The sequence below is a fragment of the Chinchilla lanigera genome, unplaced genomic scaffold, assembly GCF_000276665.1.
Source record: "Chinchilla lanigera isolate Chin_1 unplaced genomic scaffold, ChiLan1.0 scaffold00004, whole genome shotgun sequence".
NCBI lineage: Eukaryota > Metazoa > Chordata > Mammalia > Rodentia > Chinchillidae > Chinchilla > Chinchilla lanigera.
In genome coordinates, this window is record NW_004955405.1 from 9,858,761 (window position 1) to 9,876,808 (window position 18,048).

The window sequence follows — 18,048 nt, forward strand, 5'->3', positions numbered from 1 at the left end:
CCTCCTAAGAGTTAAATGAATCTGTTGCTAAGTGAGGAATTGAGTATAGTATGTGCAATATTCAGAACAAAGAAATGGTCAAAGGAAACTCCAACTTGATGACTTTGTTTTTATTTGCATAATTTACATACAATACTGCAAAGTATGATGGAGCATAAAACTCCAGGACTGTATATAGTACAATCTGCAAAATTTATAGTATTATATAAACAAGATGTACTGTACCAAAAAATGGGCATTGAGCACAAGATGTACAGAACTGTACCCCCAAAAGGGAGGTGGGTTGTAAGTCTGAGTAACAAGTCGTAAGTCCAAATAGTTGTTAAGCAAGGAATATCTGTATGTACAGAATGTGGGGAGGTTAAGAGAAACCAGCAAGTGATGCAGATGAGACTGCCATCTGACAGGAGGCTGTTAGACCTCCAGGTCTAAAATGCATAAGGAGAGAGATTACCTGAACCAGCAAGAGCTCTAGTGGCTCCCTGATAGGGGCCTTAATACAGCAAACAAATGGGGCCAAGCCACCATGGTCTGCAGGTGTTCCATGAAGATAGCCTTGGGTGGGGTAGGGTAGAGAATGTCAGGAGAATGGCTCTGTAGGGTCATGTGGAAAATATCTGGTATTGCAGAGGACTTTTAATTAAGCTTTGCTTTTAAACAAACTGGGCCTAGTGGCACACGCCTATAATCCCAGCACTTGGGAGACTGAGGCAGGAGATTGTTGCACATTTGAGGCCAGCCTGGGCTACAAAGTGAGTACTGTACCGGCCAACCGGAACTGTGTAGTGAGACCCTGTCTCAAAAAATAAATAAAATAAAATAGAAAAAAAATAAAAACACCTTTATGTTTCCAAAGTCTCAAAAAGTTTGGTATAAAGAAGTCTATTTCTGGACCAAGGCGCGTCCATTATTCCACATTGAAGACAACTGTCTATGTTCTGCTATATTTCATACTGCCAAATATTTGTTTTTCCAAACTAACTCACCCTGGTTTCTTCACTTTTACCTTACTGATTGTTACGGCTGAATCTAGGCTGGATTAAGGGTATGTGATAACCACATTAGTCCACCAGTTGGTTTAACATAGTTCTGGTTGTGGGTGCTGGGAAGGCCCTGCATGTGGGTGGCACCAGCCAATAGTGTTGTAGCCTGAATGGAATAAAAGAGAAAGGGAGGCTTGCTGCCTCCTGCCTGCCCTGCTATATACTGTTTCTCCTCTGTCATGCCCCCCTGCTTTGGAGCCAGCCAATTAGGGACTGAAACCTCAACAAGCTATGAGCTAAAATAAACCTCCCCTTTCAACACTGAAGGCTGTCAGGTGTTTTGTCCCAACAACGAGAAAGTAAGACATTTTTCTTCGCATCTCACTTCCTGACTTACTCTTCCCTAGGCTTCTGTGATAACACGCTCATAGGGTTTTTTCCCTCTTACAGCTTGTGTGTGTGTGTGTGTGTGTGTGTGTGTGCTGGGAGTTGAACCTAGGGCCTCATGCTTGTTATGCAAGTACTCTACTGTCAGCATTGCCAGCCTTCTCTTTCTCCCATAAACAGCAAATATGCAGATTCCTTTTCTTTCTCTACAGTTCTTTTAAGTGCTTCTGAGTTTCCATAGGTCTTACTTTTCCTTCTCATTGGGCAGCCTCCTCTTGTCCCATTCCTTGATTCCATAAGTGGAATGAATTCCAGATCTTCCTCCCACCTCCATCCCTGTATTTGTTTGCTTGTGAAACATCTTTACTTAGATATCATACAGGCATCACAGTACATCAGAACAGAACTGTGCTTCTCTAAGCCTTGTGTCCCTTATATATTCTCTAGCTCAGAGAAAGTACTGTCACTTGAGCAGAAAACAGGAGTGTTTTCCTTGACTCCTGCCCTCCTTCCCAATCTAGTGAACCATCAGGAGCTATTGAAAGTAGCTCCCAGGTACAGTATTATGCTAATTCCCCTTTCTCCATCTCTGTGGTGCACTTCTCTAATTTGACTCCCATGACTTCCTCCAGACCTCTAACAGCCATTTGTAGTTAGGGAGTGGTGGTAGTGGGAAATGTTTTTAACTTGCTTCCAAGGAAATGTGAATGCAGACCTAGTCCAAACACCAGTGTTCCACTGTATCATGCTTCCCTGCTTGGCATTATCAGAAGATTGATAGTGCCTTCCACGAAACCCAGAAGGGGCACTTAGAGCTGCTTCAGAGGAGCAAGCAACCTAACACTTAGCGGTCATACCCCCACCCCCACCCATTACAGTTTAGCTTCTTCATCAAAACGCAACCTATCTGATCCCACTGGTGCATTCTTCAAAGGACAAAATGTATTGTATTTTTCTCATGTAGATTGGGGATCACTTGTTTTTGATTAAATGTCTCTCTCTTATGGCTTTTTTTTTTCTTTTCCCTTTTATGGCATAATGACATTGCTAGAACATATTTTGCCCTGACCATACCAGGGAAAAAAAAGAGATAAGCACATGTCACATGTCCAGTACAGAATTTGACTCTCTAATCCCCTTGTCTCCAAACTTTGATAATTCTGTACTGAACAGCACCCGCTTGCCATTTTTAGGCCAGAGGGCCAACCAGTAACTGGGCCTAAGTGATACAGATCTGTGTTAGAGTAGGAGAAGTAGGGGAGAAAAGTGGGAGATAGTGTGATGTTGCGTATCTGTAAAAGTTTTCAAGGAACAGTTGTGCACAGTTTCCAGATGCATTATTTTTGTTTGGAAAAAACACACTGTGCAACTTTGCGTTAGGTGGCTTTTTGGGGACATTACCCTATGATGTGAATTCTGATCATAACCACCCCAGGCTTCCAGCACCTTTAGCCTGAGGATGGATGTTAAATTGTACATATTGGCAGATGTCCCGCATTTGTTAACTAGGTTTTGCCTACCACAATCTCCTGGCAGTTTCCTTGGCCACTGTGTTCTTCATACGCTGCCCCAACCTGTTTTGAACAGTCTGCCTTTGGGCTCTGCTTAGACATTTACAGCTTTTCTTCCTGGAGAAACCCTTAATAACTATGGATTTATACGTTCTCTAATTTGATTTAGAAGTAATTCACACTCTGGGGAAAATATAGAAAGAGGTGCTTTACATTCTATCAACAAATGAACCAGTTTTAACATTTTAGGGTACGTTAGTTTAATCTTTTCTTGGTTTATGTATTGGGGGCACTGGGAAAAGATAACTATGAAGTTTATTTCTTCAAATAGTGCAGAACTTCTCAGATCTACTGGATGGGAAAAGTAATTTTAAAGTAAACATTCTTTTGAGAATAGCCATAGAAAAATTGCAAAAATAGTACCATATACCCTATATATCCTTTCCCCCACTTCCCTTGATATTAACATCCTAACTAACCATGATGCGTTTGTCAAAATTAAGAAATTAACACTGGTACAGTGATAATAACCAAACTACACACTATAGTATTTTAATTTTACCAGTGTTTTCTACTCACGTTACTCTTCAGTTTCAAGATCCAACCAAAGATACAATATGTAATGTTTTAATAATGGCTTTTGTCCTTTTTCTGCTTAACTAAAGAGAGTTGGGGGTGTGATGCAGCAGTGATAGTGTTTGCCTAGCATGTATAAGGCTGTAGGTTCAACGCAAAGTTCAGAATTAGAGTGACTTACATTTATAGTTTTGTTTTAAAGGGTAAACCCACACGCCCAATGCTTTTTAAGACCTCTTAGGTGTACCATACTAAGGAAAATATTGTAAGCCTTATACTCAGAGTTATGATTTCTACTATTGCTTAGTTCAGTGAAACATTAAAAATTCAAGTGTATTGGAAAAAAATGGATTGCTTTTAGTTTAGTGATTTTTCATAAGAATGTACCATTTATTTGGAAGTCATTTGAATTTAAGTGTTTTTTGGTAAATGGTGATTAGGTCACAGATTTTGTATGATACATGGCTTTTCATAAGTTACATAGTTATGCTGTAGGTCAGCCCCTCCTAGTGTCCATGAAGAAATTTACAAATGAGAGCTTTATTATGAGGAGTAAGCATTCATTTGTTAATTTGGCACAGTTTTAAATTAGTATGGGGTACCTTGGTACTTGTTAATTGTTCTGGGAGACACGAATACCAAAAATGATGAGTACTGCACCAAACAAATAGCTCTAAATGGAAAGAGTAGCAGTCACCAGGCAGTCAACACTGACCAATTCTTCCTGGCTTGTCAAGTACCAAAGGACAAGTACTCAGACAAAATGTTTTGCATCAGGTACCAAATTCGATGACTTTCAAAGCAATTAAGTACCGAGGTATATGAAATCAGTGCAAAAATCGGTTTTTGGTGTGTGATGTTTGTAGAAAATTGAATGCATTATCTCTGTAACATCATATTTATTCATTCCCAAGTTTAGAGTTAATGCTAAATGCTTTCTGGAGAATGCCTGCACTTTCTTACGTCTGCGTTGCAATCATACTTTTTTTTCTGTGTTGCATTTAATGGAGAGAGCCACATGATCTCCCTCACATGGTGTTGCTGGAGGACAGTGTATTTGATTTTGCTGCACATGTTTTCATATTGCAGATAAAGCACTGAACTAAGAGTTACTTTGAGGGCTCCAAAGGCTGATTATTTTTCCCTGTGATTGAAATTGCTGAGATTGTTGCCCTTGGCACTGAATACATTATTGAATTAGCTAAGGCAGGGTGACTCATCTGCTGGGTTTGCACATATCTTAAGGCCGAGGTTATGATGCTCAGATTTAATTGTGTAAATTTCATCACTGGTGTCTCTGTGGGTATAAGTATTCTCCAGTGTTAAGGATGACTCAAGATCGAATTACAGTCAACATTGTTAAAGGTAGAGGCTATGGTTTATATCAAGTTCCATTTAGCTTTTTCTTTTGTTTTCAGCAAGCCATTTTAATAACATTTTCTAAGTATTTGTTAAATACCCATAGAAATTGAAATCTGTATTTGTGTATCACAGAGAAATGTGTGTGTGTGTGTGTGTGTGTGTGTATTTCTAAAAACCAAAATTATATAATTAAAAGTGACTCTGTCAATTCATTGTGAAATATGAGGTTGAGATAGATGGCTTTTCTAGGTCTGGGTGGGAGGTGGGAATTTGGTCATTGACCTGTGACGGTACTCATTGCAAGTCTGAGTGCTTGCAGAAGAAATACTTGTGTTTGTAGATGGGTGCTTTGTCTTAGAGGTTAGATTTCAAGCACCACAGACAGAGTATTTTGATAGAGCATTAGCGATGTCCTTAGAATTGGAAGGGAAAATGTGAACTGTACTTAGGAGTGCAGACTTGACTGTTCATGAAATGGCCGGGTGCCTTTTCCCACCTATCTTGTAATGTTTTCCCATGCATACCCTACATTCCAGCCCTTGCCTTTGTGTGCTTTTGTATGCATTCTTGACATAATTGTTCCTTCCCTAGCTCGTTCTCAACTATCTTGCAGGACTCAGCTTAGGTACCACCTTTCCCAGGAAGCTTTCCTTGACACTTCTGTCTTTCCTTCTGCTCTGAGTTAAATGTGGGCCAGTGACTCCACCACGGGGCAGTAACTTCATCAGGGAATCAGGAAATATTTAACTCAGTGCCTGATGCTTCACTGTGCAGATGAAGAAATGAATGTATTTTTAAATTCCCTCTTTAATATTGATAGTCTACAAATTATTTTTATCTACTTTTATAATTCATAATTCAAGCAATTGTCTGAAATAAATATTACTTTAATATTTTAGATTTATCCATACAAAACAGTTGGTGGCTATTTAAATATTCATAAACCCGAGCTTAATCTTTCTTATCTCTCTGGTTTTAATTGTCTCAGAGAAAATGGAAGAATGTAGTTTAAAGAACCTTACTTTTTTTTCTTGAGACAGGGTCTCGCTATGCAGTTCAAGCTGGCCTTGAACTCACTTTGTAGCCCATGCTGACATTAAACTTGCTGGGATCCTCTTGCCTCAGCCTCCTGAGTGCTAGGATTACAAGCTTGCAGCACCATACCCAGCTGGTTAAGGAATTTAAATCAGGCATCGATTTTTTAAAAATAAATTACCAAATATTGAAGTGATTTATAAATAATATAGTTGATTTTTTTTCCAAGCATTAACAGGTGCGGCCAGGCAGAGGGTATGAATTGTGAGGTGTTTCACCAACATTGCCTCAGAATAAAAGGAAATCTATATGGAATATCAAACTATGTTCAGATACAACTATATTCATGTGCTTAATAATACTTTTTTTTTTTTGAGATAGGGTCTCATTATGTAGTTCAGGCTGGCCTTGAACTCACTATGTAGCCCAGGAAGGTCCTGAACTTGAGGAGATCCTGCCTCAGCCTCTAGAGTGCTGGGATTACAGGCGTGCGCCACTATACCCGGCTCATGCAGTCTTGCAGTTCTCTGTGCATTTGTGTGCTTCAAAATTTCAGCACACGGGCCGGGGATATAGCTTAGTGGCATAAGTGCCTGCCTGGCAAGCGTAAGGTCCTGAGTTCGATTTCTGGTACCAAATAACATAAAATAAAATTTCAACTCACATGGAAACAGTGTTGCAAGTGTCTGCTTTTTACATAATGGGTTTGGTTTAGATAACTAGAAGAATATGTTGAGATCTCCCCTCTTGGCTTTTTTGAAAACTCATTTTCCTCAGAATAATATCAATAATAATAAATCCTGATCTTTTTAAGAATAAGCAGAAAACCGATATGCATAAATAAAAAAGACCTACTCAATGGTTTTTTAAAAACCCAGCCAGAACACTGACACAAGAGCAACAGTTTTGAATGCCATTCTCTTGATGTTTTAATATAATTCAGTGTGGTAGTTAGCTGTGCCCAAAATTTAGTTATATTTCTATGCTTCTAGCTCTAGATATTCTGCCCTGGCTATATGTGAACAGAACTACTGTAGGATAAGCCAAATTCATCCTCAGTGCTAGTGAACTGAAAGAGCAAATATACCTTCCTCAGCACCAAATATGTAATGACACTTGTGAATAGAGTTCAGTGTTCTCTTTGCTTGTTATTCTGCAGGGATACAGGACAAATTTAGGGCAGCTTTACTGAATGTATTAATGTAACAGCTGTTAGAAGGGTGGTGCTTAAGTTCTAAGTGTTTTATACTTAAAATGTAAAAAAGTCTGTGATATAAAAGACCGGACTTTACCTAAAGTGGTGATATATTAATGCTTTGTCTTTTAAAACGGGCTTTGCTTTGCTTTGCTTCCCTCCTTTCCTCCCTCCCTCCTTTTTTTTTTTTTTTTGAGACAGGATCTTAGTATATAGCCAAGGCTGGCCTCAAACTTGTGGCAGTCTGCCTGCCTCAGCCTCCAGAATGCTAGTATTACAGGTTTGTGCCACCACTTCCAGCTGAAACAGTACATGCTTTTCTAAGGATCTTTATATCTAGAATTTATTTGGTTTTCACAGTAACTGTAAGGTGGGTGTTCTGATTTTATAAATGAGGAAAATTAGGCACAGAAAAAGTTGACCGATTATAAAAGGCCTACAGCATCCTTTTCTGGTAGATTTTTGTTATTTCAGTAGTTAAGATTTTCTGCATACTTACTCTATGCTAGGCACTGTTTTAAACTTTTTGGAGTCAAATTAGGATTTAATTTTTGACTTTTTCTGATCAGTTTTTGGAAAGCTAACTTTAAGGCTTTGGTTTGCTCATTTATAGCGTGGAAATAATGATAGTAGCTATCTCATAGAGTAATTGTTTGGAATAAATGATATAATGTGAATGATTGTATGTTCAACATGTAGTTAAAGGAGCTTTAAAATCAGTTGCTATAAAAAGTAGAGTGGTAATAGATACTATAATGTTTCCTAGCCTTATGATAATTTTCTTCATAAAATTATGGCATGCTTTCTGAATAGGCACTATACTTGATGCTGTTATATTTACCTATTTTATAGCAAAATACTCATTATATAACAAGATTATACATTGATACCTCAGTTGTTGAACTCTGAACTTGTTCATTCTAGATTTGTGTTCAAACACGAAAAGTTTGAGAACTGAACGTATTTTTCCCATAAGAAATAATTGAAAACCAAATAACTGGTTCTGAGGCCTAAAAAACTACGCAAGCACTGTGTGTTGTCTCGCTTAGACTGAAGCATCACCCCTTTGTGTCTGTGGCAAGAAGCAATGCCCAACTCCTTCTCAGCCCATAATGGTTTTTTCGAGTTGGAGTTTTGGTTCAACTATGGAGCAAAGTTATAAACACTGAGCTGATTTTTTTCAAACTTTGCTATTCAAATGATGGCGGGTTCGAGCCTGGAACTGTTGGACAACCGAGGTATCCGCCACAGCTCTGTGCCGCGTCTGTAGCCCCCTCATCCCTCACCACCTTCACGTCACCTTTGGCTCTTAGTCTCCGCCAGTGGTGAGAAACCCTAGAGGGGCGAGAAGTCACGAGGGTCTCTGAGACACGCATATTCCAAAGTCAAAGGCAGGATCCAGGGGTCCATTAAGTTACCTTCATACCAGGAGTGTTTTGGTATGTCAGTTGTTTGGAATTCAGAATATGTTTTCTTGTAGAACATTTCCTTTTAAATGAGGTACAAGTCTTTTAATCCCTAATGCAGTGGTCAGGCTGGACATTTTACTGAAAAACCCATTAAAAAAACAAAGAACTCCATAATACTTTAGCAGTTTTGGGTTTTTTTTTTTTTTTTTGAGACAGGGTCTTGCTATGTAGTTCAGGCTGGCTTTTAACTCACTCATTGTAGCCTAGGCTATCCTCAAACTTGTGGCAGTCCACCTGCCCCAGCCTCCGGAGTGCTGGGATTACAGGCATGCACCACTATGCCTGGCTTTTTAGCGGTGTTAATAAACAAAATAATTAAACGATAAACTGAATAAATATTAACCTTTAAAAAGAAGTCATAATAAAAGTTTTCCAGAAATTCAAATGGGGATTTTCTAATATTTTAAAGAGCTTTATAGTTTGGTGTACTGATTCTTTAATATAACTTAGTCTTTGTGATATTAACTTCATTTATATCACATAGTGTAACTTCATTTCAGAATTTTTCTTGATTTTGAGTTAAAAATGAATTGTTACCATTTTTCTTAATCTTATTTAATCTCTCAAAACTCATCTCAGGATGGGTATGGGAGAATATATGTAAATGGAATGAAGAAAGTAAGGGACATTCTCCTGTTTAACTGGCTAAAAGCTTTTAGGAGAGAGAGGCGGACAGATAGTATACATGTTCACATAAAAATGATTTATGATAGATTTACCAAGCAGCATATATAGTTGAGCCTCTGGAGAAGAGGTACTGGCTTGCTACCTATGTTAAAAGTATATATATATAGGAGTAGCTCACAAGGGGTATAAGCAAGCACCTGGCATGCAGATTTTATATATAGGGTATTTAAAATCCAGAGTTAAAATTGTTCACTGTGGCTAGGCATGGTGACACACTCCTGTAATCCTAGTACTTGGGAGGCTGAGGCAGGAGACTTGCTATGAAATTTGAGGCCAGCTTGGAATACATAGTGAGTTGAAGGCCTGCCGGGTATGGTGACACACGCCTGTAATCCCAGCACTTGGGAGGCTGAGGCGGGAGGATTGTTGCGAGTTGGGAGAGTTGTTGCAAGTTTGAGGCCAGCCTGGGCTACAAAGTGAGTTCAAGGCCAACCTGAACTGCATAGCGAGACCCTGTCTCAAAAAAAAAAAAAAACAAATAAATAAATAAAACAAACAAATAAATAGTTCAGTATGCATGTAGGTAACTGGTTTTTTTTCTTTTTTAGTCTTTTTGAGACAGTGTCTCACTATACAGTTCAGGCCGGCCTTGAGATCATTTTGTAGCCCAGGCTGGTCTCTAACTTGAAACAAACCTCCTGCCTCAGCCTCCTGAGTGCTGGGATTACAGGCGTGCACCACCACGCCTGGCTGGGTACCTGATTTTGGAAGTGTCACTTTGGGTATCAGTTATATTTGTGCATAATTAATATGTTGATTGAAATGAGATTCTTTTAACTCCTAACACAGTGCCTGAAGCAACATAGGTGTTCAGTAAATACTGTATTAGTTCCCTTGTTTGAATGAGTTTGATTTTTTTTTCCTTTGTTGTGAAAACTGAATAAACCGACTAGAAATTTTCCAAAAAATGTATTGTACTTGTAGACTTACTTGTTTCTGTAAGTCTCTATCGTGTGACTTCTATGACATGCTTAGTCTTACTGTTTTGTGATTAAATGACTTGTCTGCAGTGGTTTCAGGGGATCTTGTGGAACAGGAAGACGCACAGGGTGGGTAGATTTTTTAGAGTCAGCTCTTCTGGATGATGGTAAGTGAGGTTTAGAAAAAGTCACTGGGGTGGCTGGAGAATTAATCTGCCACTGGCTAAACCGGCGCTTTGGAGTTAGTATGGAATCTTGAAGGTGATTTAAACTAACTTCTCATTTTATGGCTTGGGGTGAGTGGAGAGAAGTGTGTTGTCCAGTGTCATAGCTACAGTGTAGAAGGCAGAAACATCGCAGAAATTAGAAGCTATGGCATTTTTACTTTTTCTTTTGAAAAAGGAACGGTAACATGCACATAACATGAATTTGAAAAAAATTCATCATGTGTATTAAATTTTTAGTAATATTTTTAGACTTTCGAGTTTCTTTAGGTTAACTGAGCGACAGTGCTACTAGAAATCTTGTAAGGAAAATTACTATTTTAAAAGAAATATGTTCTTAACTACATTTTTCTATTTCTAGGTTAAGTCAGCAAACAAAGAAAACATGGTATTTTGAAATATGATTAAACTCCTGATGCAGCAGCAGAGGCTAAGAATATTAATGGCCATATCTAGGTAAGTTGAAATTTACCTTTTACAAACAAAAGGACCAAGTCTATGACGTACATTTTTTTTCTAATCAGATTTTATTGGTACATTTTATTTTATTTTTTAAATTTAATTTAATTTTATTTTTTGGGGTACCAGGGGTAGAACTCAGTACCTTGCACTTGCCAGGCAGGCACTTGCGCCACTGAGCTAGATCCCCAGCCCCCTACTGGTACATTTTAGATATACATAAATGATCACATTCATCATAGAGAATCTGTACCTGTACATCTTACATTTTTTAAAGTGGAGAATTCAATATATTCTTGAATGCAACCATTTTACCTCCTGACTTGCTGACTCTCCACCTGCACAGAAATAAGGAGAAATGACTTGAATTAAACTGACAGTATTTATTAATTTGTTGTTGTTGTTCAGTGGTAATGACAGCCTATTTTCCTTGTTTTTAAGTGTTTACTAATTTAAAATACTCAGCAAACTGATAGTGTTGATCTTCCCAGACAGAAATTACCTTCTGTTTTTGAATGTACCCAGCTGCTCTCTTGAGGGAGCTTAATAAGACAATTTCTGGTTTTGCTGACCTGTAGGATTGGAGAGGAGTATATGCTGATGAGATCACATGGTTTTCATGAAGTGTTTACAGTATCTAGTGTATATTATTAGGTCTCACATAGCACAGATGTGGTCTCCAAATACTAATGTGGTAGTCACAAATCCAGTCTTTCCCTTTGCCTAGGAGTTTGTGGTTCAGGAAGACTGGGTGAAAATTCCACATTAAAGACGTCTTTTTCCAGAAGTTGGAAAATGGAGTACAATTGCCCGTGTTCCAGCATTTTAATCCTCATTTCTACTAACCCTATAAACCTGTTCTTTAACACTGTGAAAGCTGCCTTTTTTGGGCGGGGGGTCTTCATTTTCTTTTGTTTTGTTGACCCTCTTCTTTCTTTGCCTCTTTCCTCACCAGGTCTGATAATCTATCACTTCAGACTTCCGGACGGCCACCATTCTCTAATTTCCTTGCCCTCTTAACCTCTGACTCTGGGTCAGTGGGACTGTCCGCCCTCTGGTTTGCTGAGTGCAGCTAGTGAACTGCCTCCTCTGGGGGGCTCTCATTCCAGCCTACTTAGTCCTGCCTGCTTTCCTTGGGTAGCCCCTTGATAAATAATCCTGCCAGCCTCCCCAAATCTCTCATTCTGCAAGTTTTGCCTGCTCTTTTACCTAGGTAACTTAGGACCACAGATATTGCCTACTTTGGCTTGTCTTTATACTATACCCCTCCTTACTTCTGTCGTCTTGTTCTTAGAGAATGCGGCATCCCTCCTGCCCTGGGCAGACCTTGCAGTCAGAGCCCTGGAACTCACCTTCTTTAGTGTTTGCCTCCATCCTGACCTATCAGTGAGCTCTTCTCTCTCCCCTTTTTCCCTGCATGTCTGATCTTTCCTGATGTACTGATGATAAGCCTGCTTAAATTTGTGTAATCTTAACACAGTAAATAACTCATTTTCTTTTGAACCTGTATCTGTCCAAACTCCAGAAATTTTCTCAGTCACTTTTTGAAAGAAGTTTCCATTCTCTGAGGACATCTTCCTCACCTTGCAGGTGTTCGTTGCGGTTTGATGTCCATCTCTTCCAGTCTACCGGGGTGTGCCCTTCCTATTTAGTTTGTACTGCTCTCATCTTGAGCCCATTTGTATCCCCCACAATTTCAGCCACAGACCTGTCATCACAGTGTCTTTGAGCAGTGTCTTCTCTTTCATAGCAGATATTATGACCATGTGTGGTGGCACACGTCTGTAATCCCAGCACATGTAGCAATTTAGTAAGATTCTGTCTTAATAGTTTTTTTAAAAAGATGTAAGAATTTTAAAAGATGTAGCCCAGTACAGAGGCCCTGGTACCATCAAAAAAACTCCAGCCCCCCAAAAAACCCATGCTATTTTTATCTTCTCTATCAAATCCATACTTGTATACTTAACCTTTCTTTGCTTATCTCTACCTGATGGGTTGTTAGGTATCTTGGTTCAGCATCTCTGAAAGTAAGCTAGTCATCATTACTTCCTCTTGAAAACTACCGGTATCTCAGGTCAGGGAACCGCATCCTTCATTTTCCACACCAGAGCTGCCTCTTGCTTCATTATGTCAAGCTACCCACTTGATGCTACTGTTTTCTCTTAAATATCTCAAATTCATCCCTTTTTTGTTTCTGCTATTGCTACTCTGAGGTTCAACTTTATCATAGTTCTTTTTTTTTTTTTTTTTGCTAGTTTCTAACTGATTTCCTTTTTTCTGGGCTAAGATGAATTTTAAATGCACACCTGACCACCTCATTTTCCTACTTAAAATATATCACTGACTTTCCACCTATAAGATAAAATCCTAGCTGGGTGTGGTGGCGCACGTCTGTAGTCCCAGCACTCGGGAGACTGAGGTAAAGGCTAAGGCTAAGGCAGGAGGATAAGTGCAAGCTGGAGACCAGCCTGGGCTACAAAGTGAGCATAAGGCCAGCTTGAACTGCATAGTGAGACCCTGTCTCAGAAAGACAATAAATAAATAAATCCTGGCTTGAACAGTGTTTTCTGCCCTGCCTAACCCAGAAAGATAGCTGCTCCCTTCTCTGTGCCCGTGGTATTCTGCTCGTATTCTACTATAAGATCAGTTGTAACACATTATTTCTTTCTATCTCCCTTTAGACCCATTACTCATCATAGGTACGGGCAGCATTTTAATCACTTTTAATAGTCAGGTGTCATAGGGCAAAATAACAAATACCATGATTTAGAATTAACTTTGCCATGTTGCTTAGCATTTTGTTGGTTTATACACTATTATACTTTTTCCATTTTCTTAATACTTAACCCTCTCCCAGGCATTAGTCACCTTTATTTAATGTAATCACATTCAACTGGCAAAGGGCCTGTAGCACCTCCTGTGTGCTAAGCGTTGCATAGGCACTAGGAATGCAAGAATGAATAATATCTGCCCCCCCATGGGGAAGGAGCTCACAGTGGAGGGAGAGCACAGACAGACAGATAACTTACCCCAATTTTTGCAAGTACTAAATGGGATAGATACTGTGAAACTGGGAAACCCAGGGTGTTTCTGGAGGGAAACATGTGAATTACAACTCAGCTGGTTCACCTGGTCGGTGGGTGTTGGAGAAGGCTTCCCAGAGTCACTGCCCTGTGTTATCTCGAGAAGAGAAAGAAGGTGTCCTGAGGAAACTGTAGCTTGTTCCCTCTGGCTGGGCTAGGGGTAGAGCTGAGCAGGGGAAAGGAGACTTTAGACTAGACCTACAGGCAGGGACCAGACTGTGAAAGACCTTATGCCATACTCTGAAGAGTTTTACATTTAATCCTCACAGTGCTGGCGAGCAACTAAAGAATTTTGAGATTCAGTCAGATACATGTTTGTAATATTTTATAGCCCCTGCGCTTCCTCCTGTTCTCCTTTTTCAGATATTGTCACATTCACTCTGTTTCTTTTCTCCTGTTTAGAAGTGAGGCTTTGGATTTTTCATTTCTTTGTTCACTGGGGATGCTTTTGAACACTTGCTGTCACCACACAGTTCAGTGTTAACCTGTGGGAAAGGAGGATTAAGTGGACATGCTGTGTCACTTCTGCTGGAATTCTGTGTTACATTACTGGTTGAATTCTGAGTTGGTCTCTCTTACTAATGTACTGTTCCAGACTTGATGCTGTGTCTTACCGAACTTTTGTCTCATCAGGTACCTAAAAGATTGTAATGACTGACAATCGAAATAGCAGTGAGGTCTGATGGTACACACCTTTGATCACAGCCTGGGCAGCTTAGCCATTTAATGAGACCCTGTCTTAAAATAAAAAAATGAAATAAATAAAAAGGGTAGGGATGCAGCTCAGTGCAAAAAACTTGTGAGGGCCGGGATATGTCTCAGCATCACAAGCACCTGCCTGACAAGTATAAGGTCCTGAGTTCAATTCCCGGTACCAAAAAAACCCCCATTAAACTAGAAGTCTATGCCAGGTGTGATGGTGCACGTCTGTAATCCCAGCACTCAGGAGGTGGAGGCAGGAGAGTCACCCTGAGTTAGAGGCCAGCCTGCACTACATAATCAAGTTCAAGGCCAGCCTTCACTGTACAGTAAGACACTGTCTCAAAAAAAAGGGCTGACATCCTTTTGGCAATCTCTTTGTGAAAGATGGACATGAAATTCTTGATAAGCCCTAAAGGATTAATTTCATGATTAGTTCTTAGAAATCATAAATTACTTAGAGAGTGTTATATGTGAGACTAAATTTTTTTTTAGATCATTTTAGAATGGGCAGACCTTGTAAATTAAACTAGGAATTTGAGATTTCTGTGACGTCTACCTTACAAAATCTATCTTTTCTGTTATTGAGTAAAAGTGACCACTACCTGTGTGTTTAGCTTCAGCCAGTATACCTTATTGGGCTTAATTTTCTGCATTAGAATATTATGCTTGATTAGATGATTTCTGAAATCTTTTTCTATTTTGTGGTTCTCATACCCTGCATCTAATAATTTTCTCGGAATTATTTTACATGCAGTGCTCACATGGTCTTCTGAAGAAGCCATGGGTAGCTGTTGTAGCTGTCCAGATAAAGACACTGTCCCAGATAACCATCGGAACAAGTTTAAGGTAAGTGAAACCAGTTCAGCTGTGCAGCTCACTGCCCGCTTTCTGTGCAGCTTCTACTTGATCTAATGTCTCTCACCTCTTTACATTTATCACCAGGCTCTTCTGTTTCCCTTTTCCACTGTCTTTGCCTATTTGAATAAATGAAGATGAATTGAATGAGTCCATTTTTCATTACTTTAATGAGATACTTGAGGCATGTGTGCTTACAAAAAAAGAGAGATTCATTTAGCTGACAGTTTTGGCATGTCCAAGCAGCACAGCACTGGCTCTGACAGAAGTCCCCCGGGAGGGCGTCGCCTCATGCCCAGTGCCGTCACTGTGGGCAGTGTCATCGCTGGTGGGCACACATGTTGGAAAGGAAGATCGCCTTGACAGCAGAAAACCAGACTGACTGGGGTCCCATAGGAACTACGTGAATCCTTCTGAAGGCACCCCTGGTAGCCTAAGGGCCACCTCAACATGGTGCTGTACTGATTGCTCTAAAAACAGGATTGAAAATAACAATAAAAACATTGCCACACCAAGGACCAAAGCCTCCAACACATGAATCCTTGCGGGAGCCTCTGACTTTTTGTTTAGTCCTTTAACTATGGAGTTCCAATTAACTATGGAGTTCTGGCAGTATTTTCCTTAAAATATAATTTTTCAGGTGCCTTCCCAGTCTCATCACCACCTGTGTTAATCAGCTTTCTTTTACTCAAATACCTAAAACCAACCAACTTATACAGAGAAAAAATTTATTTTGTTTTTTTTTTTGAAAAAATTTATTTTGACTAACAGCTTTAGAGGTTTCAATCCATGAATCATTGGCCTCTATTGCTTCGGGACATGGTGAGACAGCACCTCATAAAGGAAGTAGATGGTGGAGCAGAACTGCTCACCTCGTACCCAGGAGCAAGACAGGAAAAGCAAAGGGCCGGGTGCCCTCCCCCGTTCAAGGGGACACCCTGGTGTAGTGACCAGACGGCTTCCTGCTGGACCCCAGCTCATGAAGATTCCACCTCCTCTCAGTAGTGCTGCAGGCTGGGAACGAAGACTCTAGCGCAAGGCCTTTGGAGGACACTTAAGATCCACCTGTGACACTACATTCCAGTCATTATTTGCATGCATGCCTACGTGACTTCATAACCGTACTCTACTTCCCCGGCATCCTGTCATCTACCTTGTCCTTGCATTAAATTAACTAATCTTACCGTTCACTTGTTCGCTAAAACTTCTGTTGCGTTCTGTTACCTGTAAGTTACACATTCCCACAGCTCTTTAGTGTCTCTTGCAACCTGACCTCCATCTCCTGTAAGTCATAACCTCTGAATCACACAAACCTAGTGTAAGGCACGGCCCTGTTACTTTATAGCTTGTACGCTTCAGCGGGTTACACTATCACTAAACCTTAATTCCATTTTTGTACAAAGGACACCTTTGGTGTAGGATTGCTGTGAGGGTTAAATGAGAAAAATACATGGAAAGCACTTTGCCCTGTTGCAGGGAAATAATAATGGTTGCCTAAATGTGATCTGTTAGTCTTCGGGCATTGTCTGGAGCTCAGCGGTACAACTGTTCATTCAGTGAACTTTGTGCCAGTCTTACTTTGGTCTCTTCGGAAGGGATCTTCTGTGTTCTGTTTTAGCATCTTATCTTCATGTGGTGGCCTATACCTCCTGAGCCAGCAGACTTTCCCTCTTACTTGATTTCCCATCTAAATTTATTTGTACCTCAGGTCCAATGGGAGTTCTTGCTCCTCTTATATGAAACTGTCTCCAGCAACAACTTAGGCGACAGTTACTGTTTCCTGCAGCCTCTATTGCATTTGTCGATTAATCGTGTGCAGCACTGTGGTGTCGACTTTTTCTTTTTTTTCCAGTGGGAAGGTAAATTCCTTCCAGATAACAACTGCACACATTATTTAATGAACCGAGAAATGAGCAAATGACTAAGCCAGGCAGCAGCAATGGTTTTCCTGGAGAGTTGGTGAAATGTGTGTTTGACTGTTACCTTTTTTAGGTCATTAATGTGGATGATGATGGGAATGAGTTAGGTTCTGGCATAATGGAACTGACAGACACAGAACTGATCTTATATACTCGCAAACGCGACTCAGTGAAGTGGCACTACCTCTGCCTGCGACGCTACGGCTATGACTCCAACCTCTTCTCTTTTGAAAGTGGTCGAAGGTGTCAAACTGGACAAGGTAGGTAGAGCCTTTGTTTTCTACAACGATTGCCACATTTGAAATAGTATTTCTTTGTTATTTTATATATAGTGTTTAACTTAGTAGCATCATTTCTTCTGAAAGAAAATTCCCCGGATAGAAAAGCTGTAATAAAAGTGTATTTATCAAGCATTTATTAACCTCATTTTCTATGTCAGAATTTTTGACTTGCCGGGGATATAGCTCAGTGGCACAGCACCTGCCTGGCAAGCTCAAGGTCCCGAGTTCGATTCCTGATACCAAAAAAAAAAACTTTAGATTTTCACTAAATGATTGTTTTGCTGAATTGACTATCTTTATTGCTGTACCTTGGGGAAAGAACTAAATTTTAGAATCAAATAGAACACAGTTTGACTTTTTTTTTTTTTTTTTAATTTTGTCTTTGCTACTGTTTGAATGG

The 18,048-nt window shown here is 39.8% G+C and overlaps 1 protein-coding gene across 4 annotated transcripts in view; it reads left to right on the forward strand.

Annotated features, from left to right (window-relative positions):
• Window positions 1–18,048, forward strand: part of Frs2 (fibroblast growth factor receptor substrate 2) — a 98,364-nt gene that overhangs the window by 72,904 nt on the left and 7,412 nt on the right. For all 4 annotated transcript variants that reach the window (XM_005374300.2, XM_013517523.1, XM_013517522.1 and 1 more), the window contains 3 exons: window positions 10,711–10,805; window positions 15,348–15,439; window positions 17,441–17,627. In XM_005374300.2, the coding sequence (XP_005374357.1) occupies window positions 15,374–15,439; window positions 17,441–17,627 (253 nt within the window). In that variant the 5' untranslated portion in view covers window positions 10,711–10,805; window positions 15,348–15,373. The remainder of the gene's footprint in view (window positions 1–10,710; window positions 10,806–15,347; window positions 15,440–17,440; window positions 17,628–18,048) is intronic.